The sequence below is a fragment of the Pseudophryne corroboree genome, chromosome 3 (assembly GCF_028390025.1).
Source record: "Pseudophryne corroboree isolate aPseCor3 chromosome 3, aPseCor3.hap2, whole genome shotgun sequence".
In the NCBI taxonomy this organism is placed as follows: domain Eukaryota; kingdom Metazoa; phylum Chordata; class Amphibia; order Anura; family Myobatrachidae; genus Pseudophryne; species Pseudophryne corroboree.
Window position 1 is genome coordinate 341,812,106 of NC_086446.1, and position 13,439 is coordinate 341,825,544.

The following is a 13,439-nucleotide window of genomic DNA, read 5'->3' on the forward strand; positions in this document are numbered from 1 at the left end:
TAAATTACATTAATTAAATGATTAAAAAGAAGTAGAACTAATTGGTACCCTTTGGTTAGAACGTTGATTGAAGGGGTCCCCACTCCTCCAGGGTACCCCGGCCAGGGGTGACTAGTTGGGTATTTAATGCCACGGCCGCAGGGCGCTGTATAAAAGTGACCCCCGGCTGTGGCATTATCTGTCCAGCTTGTGGAGCCCGGTGCTGGTCCAAAAAATACGGGTGACCCCAACTCTTTTTGTCCCCCGTATTTTTTGCACCAGGACCAGGCGCAGAGCCCGGTGCTGGTTGTTAAAATACGGGGGATCCCCTGTTATTTTTCCCCCCGTATTTTGGCAACCAGGACCGGCTCAAAGAGCCCGAGGCTGGTTATGCTTAGGAGGGGGGACCCCACGCAATTTTTTTTCGGGTTTTTCCCCCGTTTTTTCCAGTTTTTTTAACATTTTTAAAAATCTAATCAAAAGCCGTCAAATCGGCCGTTTTTCGACAGCGGGACTGTCGAAATCGTTTTTTATTGAATATGTCGAATTCCGGCACCCACCTGCCGGAATTCGACGGTCGAATTGTGTCGAATTTAAAAACGGGCGAAAAAGTGCCGCAATTCGCCCGGAATTGCATATACCCCATAGGGGGGGAAAAAGAAACTCAAATCAATAAAGAAAAAAAAAGAGAGAGTCAGGCAGCATATAACAGAACCTACAGTATACAGCAACGGGTGCAAGTCACGTCTCAGCACAGAAGAGACAGATGATAGTGAGTTGCAGCGCGCTGCTCTCTGGCCACATCCTGGTACTGTAGGTTGGTTCCTCAGACACCATAAACAGTAACCAAATGAAGTACCATCATGAAAATGTGCTTTAGCAAAAATAAAGCTTACAAAAAAATTGCTCCACAGAATTGGTGTCCATGGATACAAAGTTTATACTGAAGTTCAATTGGTGAAGGGTGGTTGAAGTGGAGAAAACAGCCAAAAAACAAGTATTTAGTTTGAAGAAGTGCCAGCTCCAGTCGGGGAGTCCTCTACAACCCAAGACTGGATGCAAGCTAAAACACAGTCCTTAAAGACAATTCTTTTGAAATTAATTATTGAAGAACTTGCATGTGTCAGTGATTAACATGATAAAATTCAGATGGACGTTCAATAATTTGATCAGATTAGGTAGAACATGTCTTTCCAAAAGGATAGTATTGAAGATGAGGGAAAGTGTGTACGGTGTATTGTGACTGTTATGATTCAAGTCTATCCTACATTTTGCATGCTCTAAAAGGGTTACTAAAGTCAGATGTTTATTTTCTTCCTTGTTGCATACCCCGATATATGCTGTTGCCTCGATGTTTGTCAGTATGTGCAATGTGTACATATATTTATTTTATTTTTTTCTGTTGACTTATTTGTCTTCAATCATTTTTATGGTGCAATGTACTTTTGAGTAAAGAAATAATGTTAATGAAGCAGGTCGTTCAGACTTTATTTTGGATGATAATTAACAATAACATTTTAAAATAATGCGTGATTTGTTATATCTCATGTAGTATGTATATGACCTATCAATTGTGTCTTTTTATACTCAAACACTATACTCCCTGAATGTAACACATGCACAGCTACTTACCTTCATCTCCATCCAGAGCATATGAGGCAGTAATGATATCAATGTCAGCACAATTCATCACTATTTGATTGGTGGCATTTTTCACCTGTATAGGATGAAAAGACACAGAGATCATTAATCTGACATACCTGTCTATGCACTCTGTCAGGAAACATTACAGGGTCCAATGCTCTGTTATACCCCTTTCAGACATCAGACCCTGGAAATTGCCAGGTCTAGAATGCCAGCAAATTACCAGGTCTAATCTCCATGACCCTGGTCGGGAGAAAGGTCGCCACAGATTCTATTCCCACTCTATGGATGTCATGGACACCCACGAGTGGGAATAGTTCCTGTGGGTCGCCATTCTGTCTGCCGGCATTTTGTTTGCTCGGGATCCCGGCGTCGGCATGGTGACCGCCGGGATCCCGAGCGACGGTCACATGACCGCATCCCTTCTGAAAGGGGTAGTAAAAGCTTATTTTCTAATACAAACATCACTGAAGAGTACTGAATTCCTTATATATTAAGTTGATTAACATTTGCAGGGTGCACCAACTCATCATGAAAGCTGTATAGAAGCATTACATCACTACTGTGCTGTTGGGGGACCCTCTTCGGTTAAACTCTTTATTTGGCTGACCACCTGCCTCCTTTCCCGGTTTCACATTAAGACACTGCAGTCACAAGCAGTCCTGCATTCATAAACCAAAATCACAATATGCTACGGCATTCCACACATCTCATACTATTCGGTATATCCCAATGTTCCTACAGGTTGAATTATCAATTGCACATGACTTTTAAACAGAAGAAAAAAAAAACTAGGACCCTGAATACAGTAAGGTACAACTTAAAGGAAATGGAGGCCAAGCAAACTGAAGTATGGCGTAAATCAGTCACCAAGGGAGCATATTAACAGTTTGCTCTGGAAGCCTAATCCAGCTAGCAGCAGAGGTATTACATATACAGGGGGCAATTCACTTAAAAGCAAAGGCAGCGGAGTTACAGGTGTTCCTCAACACATGGCCACAAAGTCACTCACCAGAGATTTCTGGTGCATCCAAAAAATGTAATTGCCCTGATAAGGCAGTATTTATTAAAAACAAAGAAGAAGAAAATAAGATTTTAAACCTACCGGTAAATCTATTTCTCCTAGTCCGTAGAGGATGCTGGGGACTCCGTAAGGACCATGGGGTATAGACGGGCTCCGCAGGAGATAGGGCACCTAAAAAGAACTTTGACTATGGGTGTGCACTGGCTCCTCCCTCTATGCCCCTCCTCCAGACCTTAGTTAGAGAACTGTGCCCAGAGGAGATGGACAATACAAGGCAGGATTTAGCAATCCAAGGGCAAGATTCATACCAGTCCACACCAATCATACCATGTAACCTGGAACATACATAACCAGTTAACAGTATGAACAAACGACAGTAACGGTCCAAGACCGATGTCAACTGTAACATAACCCTTATGTAAGCAACAACTATATACAAGTCTTGCAGAGTTTCCGCACTGGGACGGGCGCCCAGCATCCTCCACGGACTAGGAGAAATAGATTTACCGGTAGGTTTAAAATCTTATTTTCTCTTGCGTCCTAGAGGATGCTGGAGACTCCGTAAGGACCATGGGGTTTATACCAAAGCATCCAATCGGGCGGGAGAGTGCGTATGACTCTGCAGCACCGACTGAGCAAATGCTAGGTCCTCATCAGCCAGGGTATCAAACTTATAGAATTTAGCAAAAGTGTTTGACCCCGACCAAGTCGCCGCTCGGCAAAGTTGTAAAGCCGAGACGCCTCGGGCAGCCGCCCAAGAAGAGCCCACCTTCCTAGTGGAATGGGCCTTAACCGAATTTGGTACCGGCAATCCAGCCGTAGAGTGAGCCTGCTGAATCGTATTACAGATCCAGCGAGCAATAGTCTGCTTCGAAGCATGAGCGCCAATCTTATTGGCCGCATACAAGACAAACAGCCTCTGTTTTCCTAATTCTAGCCGTCCTGGCTACATAAATTTTTAAGGCCCTGACTACGTCCAGGGATCTGGAATCCTCCAGGTCACTTGTAGCCACAGGCACCACAATAGGTTGATTCATATGGAACGAAGAAACCACTTTAGGCAAAAATTGCGGACGTGTCCTCAATTCAGCTCGATCCACATGAAAAATCAAGTAGGGGCTCTTGTGTGACAAAGCCGCCAATTCTGACACTCGCCTTGCTGATGCTAAGGCCAACAACATGACCACCTTCCAGGTAAGAAATTTCAACTCAACCTTGTTAAGCGGTTCAAACCAGTGTGATTTTAGGAACTGCAACACCACATTCAGGTCCCATGGTGCCACTGGAGGCACAAAAGGGGGCTGGATGTGCAGCACTCCCTTTACAAACGTCTGGACTTATGGAAGAGAGGCCAATTCCTTCTGAAAGAAAACCGAGAGGGCCGAAATCTGTACCTTACCAGAGCCTAGTTTCAGGCCCATATCCACTCCTGTCTGTAGGAAGTGGAGAAGACGACCCAGATGAAAATCTTCCGTAGGTGCATTCTTGGTCTCACACCAAGACACATACTTTCGCCACATACGGTAATGATGTTTTATCGTCACCTCCTTCCTAGCCTTTATTAACGTAGGGATGACCTCTTCCGGAATCTCCTTTTTCACTAGGATTCAGCGTTCAACCGCCATGCCGTCAAACGTAACCGCGGTAAGTCTTGAAATACACAGGGCCCCTGCTGCAACAGGTCTTCCCTCAGAGGAAGAGGCCAGGGATCTCCTGTGAGCATCTCTTGTAGATCCGAGTACCAGGCCCTTCGAGGCCAGTCTGGGACAACGAGTATCGTTAGTACTCTTCTTCGTCTTATGATCCTCAACACTTTTGTGATGAGAGGAAGAGGAGGAAACACGTAGACCGATTTGAACACCCACGGTGTTACCAGAGCGTCCACTGCTATTGCCTGAGGGTCCCGAGACCTGGCGCAGTACCTATGAAGTTTTTTGTTGAGGCGTGACGCCATCATGTCTATTTGAGGAGTTCCCCAAAGACGTGTTACTTCTGCAAAGACTTCTTGATGAAGTCCCCACTCTCCTGGATGGAGATCGTGTCTGCTGAGGAAGTCTGCTTCCCAGTTGTCCACTCCCGGAATGAAGACAGCTGACAGAGCGCTTACATGATTTTCCGCCCAGTGAAGGATCCTTGTGGCTTCCGCCATCGCGACTCTGCTTTTTGTCTCGCCTTGGCGGTTCACATGAGCCACTGCTGTGACATTGTCTGATTGAATCAGAACAGGTAGATTTCGAAAAAAACTCTCCGCTTGTCGAAGGCAGTTGTAAATGGCCATGAGTTCCAACACATTGATGTGTAGACAGGACTCCTGGTCTGACCAAAGACCCTGAAAATGATTTCCCTGTGTGACCGCTCCCCATCCTCGGAGGCTCGCGTCCGTGGTAACCAGGATCCAATCCTAAATTCCGAACCTGCGACCCTCCAGGAGATGAGCACTTTGCAACCACCACAGGAGGGACACTCTGGTCCCTGGGGACAGAGTTATTTTCCGATGTAAGTGCAGATGGGACCCGGACCACTTGTCCAGAAGGTCCCATTGAAAAGTCCTTGCATGGAACCTGCCGAAGGGAATGGCCTCGTAGGCCGCCACCATTTCCCCCAAAACTCGAGTGCATTGGTGAACTGACACCCTTTTCGGTTTTAGCAGGTCTCTGACCATGTTCTGGATGTCTTGGGCTCTCTCTATTGGGAGGAAGACCTTCATTTGTTCCGTATCCAGTATCATACCTAGGAACGGTAGTCGAGTTGTCGGAATCAACTGTGACTTCGGTAGATTTAGAATCCAACCGTGTTGCTGGAGCACTCTCAACGAGAGCGCCACACTGTTCAGCAATTTCTCCCTTGATCTCGCTTTTATCAGGAGATCGTCCAAGTATGGGATAATTGTGACTCCATGTCTGCGCAGGACCACCATCATTTCCGCCATTATCTTGGTGAAAATCCTCGGGGCCGTGGAGAGTCCAAACGGCAATGTCTGAAATTGGTAATAACAATCCTGTACAGCGAATCTCAGGTATTCCTGATGGGGGGCATATATGGGGACATGAAGGTACGCATCCTTTATGTCCACCATATGACACCATAAACTCCCCCTCCTCCATGTTGGCTATTATCGCTCTGAGAGATTCCATTTTGAATTTGAATCTTCTTATGTACAGGTTTAGGGATTTCAGATTCAAAATAGGTCTGACCGAACCGTCCGGTTTCGGGACCACAAATAGGGTTGAATAGTAACCTCTTCCCTGCTGGTGCAGGGGAACCTTGATTATCACTTGCTGTATACACAGCGTTTGAATTGCAGCTAACACTACATCCCTTTCCGATGTGGAAGCTGGTAGGGCCGATTTGAAAAATCGGCGCGGGGGCACCTCCTCGAATTCAAATTTGTAACCCTGGGAAACTATTTCCAACACCCAGGGATTCAGGTCCGAACTGACACAGGCCTGACTGAAAAGTCGAAGACGTGCCCCCACCGGTGCAGACTCCCTCAGGGGAGCCCCAGCGTCATGCTGTGGGTTTTGGAGCAGCCGGGGAGGACTTTGGTTCCTGGGCACCTGCCGAAGCAGGCGCTCTCTTGCCTCTGCCCTTACCTCTGGCGAGGAAAGAGGATCCCCGACCTCTTTTGGACTTGTGCGACCGAAAGGACTGCATCTGATAGGGTGTTACTTGTTTTTGTTTTGCTGTTGGGGTATATAAGGTAAAAAATTTGATTTACCTGCTGTGGCTGTGGAAACCAGGTCCATCAGCCCATCCCCAAACAATACATCACCCTTGTAGGGTAGTACTTCCATATGTTTCTTGGAATCCGCATCACCCGTCCATTGGCGAGTCCATAAGGCTCTTCTCGCTGAGACAGACATGGCCTTGGCCCTAGAAGCTAGCAATCCAATGTCCCTTTGAGCATCCCTCATAAATAAGACTGCGTCTTTAATATGGGCTAGAGTTAGGAATATAGTATCCTTATCCTTATTATCAAATTGATCTGTCAGCTCATCTGTCCAAGCTGCAATTGCGCTACACACCCATGCAGACGCAATTGTCGGTCTTAGCACAGCACCCGTATGAGAATAAATACACTTTAAAGTAGTTTCTTGCCTGCGATCTGCAGGGTCCTTAAGGAGACGGTAGCGCCACTTTCTTGGACAAGCGCATCAGGGCTTTGTCCACAGTGGGGGGTGATTCCCAAATCTCCCTGTCCTGCTTAGGGAAAGGGTATGCCATATAAATTCTTTTGGGGATCTGCGGTCTCTTATCCGGAGTCTCCCAAGCTTTTCCAAAGAATTCATTTAATTCATGAGATGTGGGAAAGTTAATAATCTGTTTCTTTTCCTTAAACATGTGTACCCTTGTGTCGGGGACAGAGGGTTCATCCACAATCTGCAACACATCTCTTATTGCCACAATCATACACTGAATGGTTTTAGTCACCCTAGGGTGCAATTTTACTTCGTCATAGTCGACACTGGAATCAGAATCCGTGTCGGTAGTAGTGTCTTGTGTTAAGGGACGCTTTTGAGACCCCGACGGGCCCTGTGAGTCGGTCCAATCTGAGGATTGACCCCCTGATGTCCCCCCTAAATCAGCCTTATCAAACTTTTTATGTAAAGATGCCACACTTGCATTCAACATATGCCACATGTCCATCCAATCTGGAGTCGGCACAACCGACGGGGACACACCACTCATTTGCTCCACCTCCTCCTTGGAAAAGCCTTCCGCTTCAGACATGTCGACACCACGTACCGACACCCCACACACACACACACACACACAGGGATTAACCTATAAGGGGACAAAACCCCAACCAGGCCCTTAGGAGAGACAGAGAGAGAGTATGCCAGCACACACCCAGCGCTTAATAACACTGGAAAAATATGACCAGATAGCGCAATAAATAAATAAATAAATAAATAAATAAAATGACCAGATTCCCACTCACTGCGCTCAAAATGTTCCCCTCCTCTTTTTTCCAGCTTGAATGTTCAGCAGGGGAGAGACCAGGGAGCCAGCGTTTTTCTCATGCAGCTTCTGTTGAGAAAATGGCGCTGGTTAGTGCTGGGGATCAAGATCCGCCCACCCGACGGCGGGCTTCGGTCCCGGTGATTTTTTTATAGAAAATGGCGGGGGATCGTAGAATTACTGCCCAGCAGCCTAATCTACCTTGTCAGTGCCCAAATGTGAGGTTTATTGCTGCCCAGGGCGCCCCCCCCTGCACCCTTCAGTGCTGCTCTGTGTGTGTGAATGGGAGCAATGGCGCGCAGCTTACCGCTGCGCGTCTTACCTCATGAAGATCTGATGTCTTCTGCCGCCTATGATGTCTTCTTTCTTCTCATACTCACCCGGCTTCTATCTTCGGCATCTGTGAGGAGGACGGCGGCGCGGCTCCGGGACGAACCCCAGGTGAGACCTGTGTTCCGACTCCCTCTGGAGCTAATGGTGTCCAGTAGCCTTAGAAACAGAGCCCAACTTGACAAGCCAGCTCTGCTTCTCTCTCCTCGATCCCACGATGCGGGGAGCCTGTTGCCAACAGGACTCCCTGAAAATAAAAAACCTAACAAAATTCTTTTTCCACAGAAAACTCTGGAGAGCTCTCTGCAGTGCACCCATTCTCCTCTGGGCACAAGATCTAACTGAGGTCTGGAGGAGGGGCATAGAGGGAGGAGCCAGTGCACACCCATAGTCAAAGTTATTTTTAGGTGCCCTATCTCCTGCGGAGCCCGTCTATACCCCATGGTCCTTACGGAGTCCCCAGCATCCTCTAGGACGTAAGAGAAAAAAAACAGTATACTACTAATTAGATTAGTACAGCTGTCTACCTTCTTTGAGAATTTCGCACAAATGCATGAATTGCAACTAGCTGCTATGTTTTACATACACTGATCTCCTCTACGTATAGGCTATAATTGTTTACACAAAGCAGTTTGGAGCCTCACAGAACAGCAATCTTTCACTGGATTCCCACCCAGGCCTGTCTGTGTGGAGTTTTTAGGTTTCTCCCAAGTCTGTGTGCTTCCACCCACAAGCAAAAAAAAAAAAACCAACATACTGGTTATTTAATTGGCTTCTGACAAAATAAAAATCATCTCTAGTCTGTGTTGTGAGGGGGAAATATCTGTTAATATTCACTATAAAACAAATGTTCCACCAGTGAACATAATACTTAGCAAACATTTCAGTGCTGATAACCTTCCTGAAGCGGAGTATATAGGACTAGTATAGGTTCAGAAATTATAAAGCCAATTAAATGTTACATTTAAGTAAAATAATTATATTAATGGATAAAATTAGTATAGCAGGACACATTACATGATTTGACAATGTGCTACACGGATATAACAGCCTGTCTGACAGAGTATGAAGAGATGCCCATGTAAAACCGTTCAGGTTGCAGGTTTAGAATCACTGTAAAGGTAAGTCAGAAGAATAACGCATCAAACTGCAGTCAAGGCGATATCCATATAAGATGCCCATCAGACTGGTAATACATCCTGGCAAGACAAATGCAAACTGCCACTTTGTGCCCATTACCAATAATAACCTAACAATCTCACACATGTAATAAAACACATGTAACATGACAATGTATTAGCTACCTGACAATCTTTGCAACAAATTAGTATGAGTTAACCTTTTCAGTGCCAGTAGATTTTAATGAATGTGCTCACAGATCACGCCAGGCAATCTCTCCCTATTTTTATATGATTTCCAAGAATCCAAGTAAGATCACACTGGATGCAAGACCTCATGCCACGGATCACTGAAGCTTTTAGCCCTCTGGAAGCGAAGGATCACAGACGTCTATTTTATCTATAACAAAAACCAAGAAACTGTGTCTGAAAGGGGTGTGGATCTTTGGGTTGACCAGAATTAGGTCGACAGTCAATAGGTCGACCCTATATGGTCGATAGGATGCAGTTAAAATGCCGGCTGTCAGGAGCCCAGCGTTTAGAAGACAGACGCCGGAATCCCAACAGCTGGTGAAATGCTGGCGACAAAATCCCGACAGCAGCCCATCCATGCCACCACCCGAGTGAGTCACTGTGCCCTAAGCGTGGCGACACAGCTAGCCCGAGATAGGACTCGCTGCACCCATTGCCGGGACTCCGCCTGCCAGGATGCCGATGCTGGGATACTGACAGCCGGTATCCCATCACCCGGGATTACATAAGTATTCCATAATCGACACTACAAAGTTCAACAAGTGTTTTTGTTTATTTTCTCTCTTGGGTGTCATTTTCTATGTAAAATCACATACCCCAATTAGTGTACCGATTCACTCCTCATGCTTTGGGCAAGGTACCTCACTCCTCTACAGCTGTGCGGGGCACAGATTACAATTCCCATACATAGTCCATGTGGATGGTAATGATTAAAACGTTGAAAAATAAATTTAAAAAAAAACCTTGTTTCAACCATTATCATGTCGACCATATGAATTTGTCGACCTATCATTCTGATCCCGCTGAAAACAGACAACACTGTGGGATCTTGGAGGGGACAGCTGTCAAATACCAATTGAGGTGCCCGAATAGCAGGCAACACCTGATCTTGTGAAAAACAGAACATTTTTTCTTGAAATGAGCCCATGCCACGATATATCAGAAGTAAATATATTTCTACATTATACATACTCCAAACACGCTTCAGATGAAAAGCTAAGTCTGTTCTAGATAATAGACTTCTGGGAAGATACCATTAATAAGCCATTCCTTTTAATCAAAGTACTATCCAATATATTTTAGACCATGACAAAAATAGAATTCATATTTGCTTGCATAGAAAAGGCCAAAACACAGTCTATGTTTATTGTGTGAAACAAGCACACCCAATAGCCCTAACAAGAATAAGCTGAAGTGCATACTTTAGAGGAGAAAATCGGGACAATCCAATCTTATACAGGTTGAGTATCCCTTATCCAAAATGCTTGGGACCAGAAGTATTTTGGATATCGGATTTTTCCGTATTTTGGAATAATTGCATACCATAATGAGATATCATGGTGATCGGACCCAAGTCTAAGCACAGAATGCATTTATGTTTCATATACACTTTATACACAGCCTGAAGGTCATTTTAGCCAATATTTTTAATAACTTTGTGCATTAAGCAAAGTGTGTGTACATTCACACAATTCATTTATGTCTCTTATACACCTAGCCTGAAGGTAATTTAATACAATATTTTTAATATCTTTGTATAGTAAACAATGTTTGTGTACAGTGAGCCATCAGAAAACAAATGTTTCACTATCTCAGTCTCACTCAAAAAATTCTGTATTACAACCTGTAGTACATATACATTTTGCTCCTAAAATACATATTTTCAAACATCAGATAAAGCATAAAATGATTTTAAAGGGACATGCGAGAAAAAAAATTCTTATTGGTACGGTGAGCGCGCGCAGATACACATATGCCACCAATACTGCCATATACACATATGCCCACACTGTGCAAGATATACATATGCCCCCAATGTGTTCACCGCCACTGCTGCCGGGGATGTCCTGTCTGGCTGCATGTGAGGCAGCAGCAGAGCACAGTGCGCGCCTCTCCTGCTCCTCAGTCCGGTCGCGGCACGGGTATCTTAAGTCAGGTGTGAGCCAATCAGAACTTGTGGACCGGCAGCTCCTGATTGGCTGCCAGTCCGGGAGCTCTGGTTGCCTCACGAACCGGCGCCTGATTTATGATACCGGCGCCGCCGCGATCAAGCGGCGGAAGATCATGGAGCAGTCGCCGGACATGCACAATGCCGAGATCTCCAAGAGGCTGGGTAAGCGCTGGAAGCAGCTGATAGAAAGTAACAAGATCCCCTTCATCCGGGAGGCCAAGCGGCTGCGGCTCAAGCACATGGCCAACTACCCGGACTATAAGTACCGGCCCTAGAAGAGGGTGAAGGCAGTCTGGCCGTAAAGCGACCCCTGCCTCACTGCTGCCCACGCGCCGCAAAAGGAAGCGGAAGGGGCTGCATGTGTGCGCGGGACGTGAGTTTAACACCCCTGCACTACATAGATCTGCTCAGTAACTTACAATGCCGATTATTTCTCTGACAATTATTTCACAAGTGTCATACTCCGGATTAGAACCCACAACCAAGTATTACACTAGAAGAAGGCACCTTAACGTCGGAGCTATTTGCTCCTGTATAGGAAGCATGAGAATTCTAACTATATGAAGTTGTGTAATTGTCAGAGAAGTAACTTCATATAGTTGGAATTCTCATGCTTCCTATACAGGAGTAAACGACTCCATCAGTAAGGTGCCTGCTGCCAGTGTAACAGGTTGTGGGTTCTAATCCTGGGTATGACACTTAAAATGTGCATCTATAATAGAAGAGGGCGTGACTTGTAAGGTACAGGGACTAGTGGGGGAGGGGAGTCGGACACAGAAGAGATAGCGTCGGCTGTCAATTAACTTGATTGAATGGTGTCACGGAGCAGGAGGAGTGGTGCCCCGCTACAGAGCAGGAGCCCGGCAGCAGCCGACTCCGTTGCCTCTGTGGGATCCATAACATCACTTCCAAGACTTCATGTTCTTCTACACGCTGAAGACCGTTAATGACATTGGCTGTATGTTTGGGTTCGTCCTGCTACAGAATAAATTTGGAGACAATCAGACGCCTACCTGATGGTATTGTACGATGGATAAGCACCTACCTGTATTTCCCAGCATTGATGAACAAAAATGCGCAACGCTGAGGACTGAGACGCAGTGGTCGGCCAAGGAAACTGCATCAGATGAAAGATATATCATGCTTTCTTCCCTTCCCCTCGAAATCGGAAGTTGTCCAGCAGCGCCATGATCTCAGAACTGGCTGAAACCAGTGGTAACTGGGGGATCAGTACTAAATGCCGCCGGTCGGAATCCCGGCGGTCGAAACCGACGCCGGAATCCCGACCACACAATCCAGACATGGGTGGCGAGCGGAAAGCAGCCCCTTGCGGGCTCGCTTCGCTCGCCACGCTCGGCACACTATTATATTCTCCCTCTATGGGTGTCGTGGACACCCACGGAGGGAGAATATGTCGGGATTGTGGCGGTCGGGATTCCGGCGTCGGTAATTCGACCGCCGGGATTCCGGCCGGCGGCATCTTGACCGCATCCCGTAACTGGGGTGCAGAAAAATGTCAGTAGGTGCTCTGGACCGAGTCCAAATATTTGACTGTAACAGAAGGCAGTTTGTTTTCAGAAGGGCTGGAGAGCAGTACAATAAGTGTCTGTAGACAACAGTGAAGCATGGTGGAGTTTCCTCATAAGTTTGGGGCTGCATTTCAGGAAATGGAGTTGGGGATTTGGTCAGGATTAATGGTGTCCTCAATGCCGAGAAATACAGGCAGGTACTTATCCATCATGCAATACCATTAGAGAGGCGTCTGATTGTCCTCCTGCAGAATAAATTAGGAGCCAATGACCCCAGACATACAGCCAATGTCATTAAGAACTATCTTCAGCATAAGGACAAGGAGTCCTGGAAGTGATGAAATGGCCCCCACAGAGCCCTCGGGCTAGAGGTTAATAGGGTCCATGTTCACCGGAGGAGTGGGGATGCTGGACGACAATCTCTGACATTTTTTTCAAGGGGCAATCACTTGCAATGCATGGTTTTGCCTTGTGATTACCCCTTTAAAAAAACGTCAGAGATTGGATGGCATCCCGCACCTCCGGCGATCTCGGACCTTATTATATCTCGCCCCTGATTTCAACATAGACTCTGTCTGGGATTACATGAAAAGCAGAAAGATTTAAGCCAGCCTACAGAAGACCTGTGGTTTGTTCTCCATGATGTTTGG

General features: G+C 46.1%; 1 protein-coding gene across 1 annotated transcript in view; it reads right to left on the bottom strand.

The window, feature by feature from the left end:
• NPEPPS (aminopeptidase puromycin sensitive) overlaps nucleotides 1-13,439 on the bottom strand; it is a 189,800-nt gene that overhangs the window by 152,584 nt on the left and 23,777 nt on the right. The window contains exon 2 of the mRNA XM_063959653.1: nucleotides 1,612-1,696. Within this exon, the coding sequence (XP_063815723.1) occupies nucleotides 1,612-1,696 (85 nt within the window). The remainder of the gene's footprint in view (nucleotides 1-1,611; nucleotides 1,697-13,439) is intronic.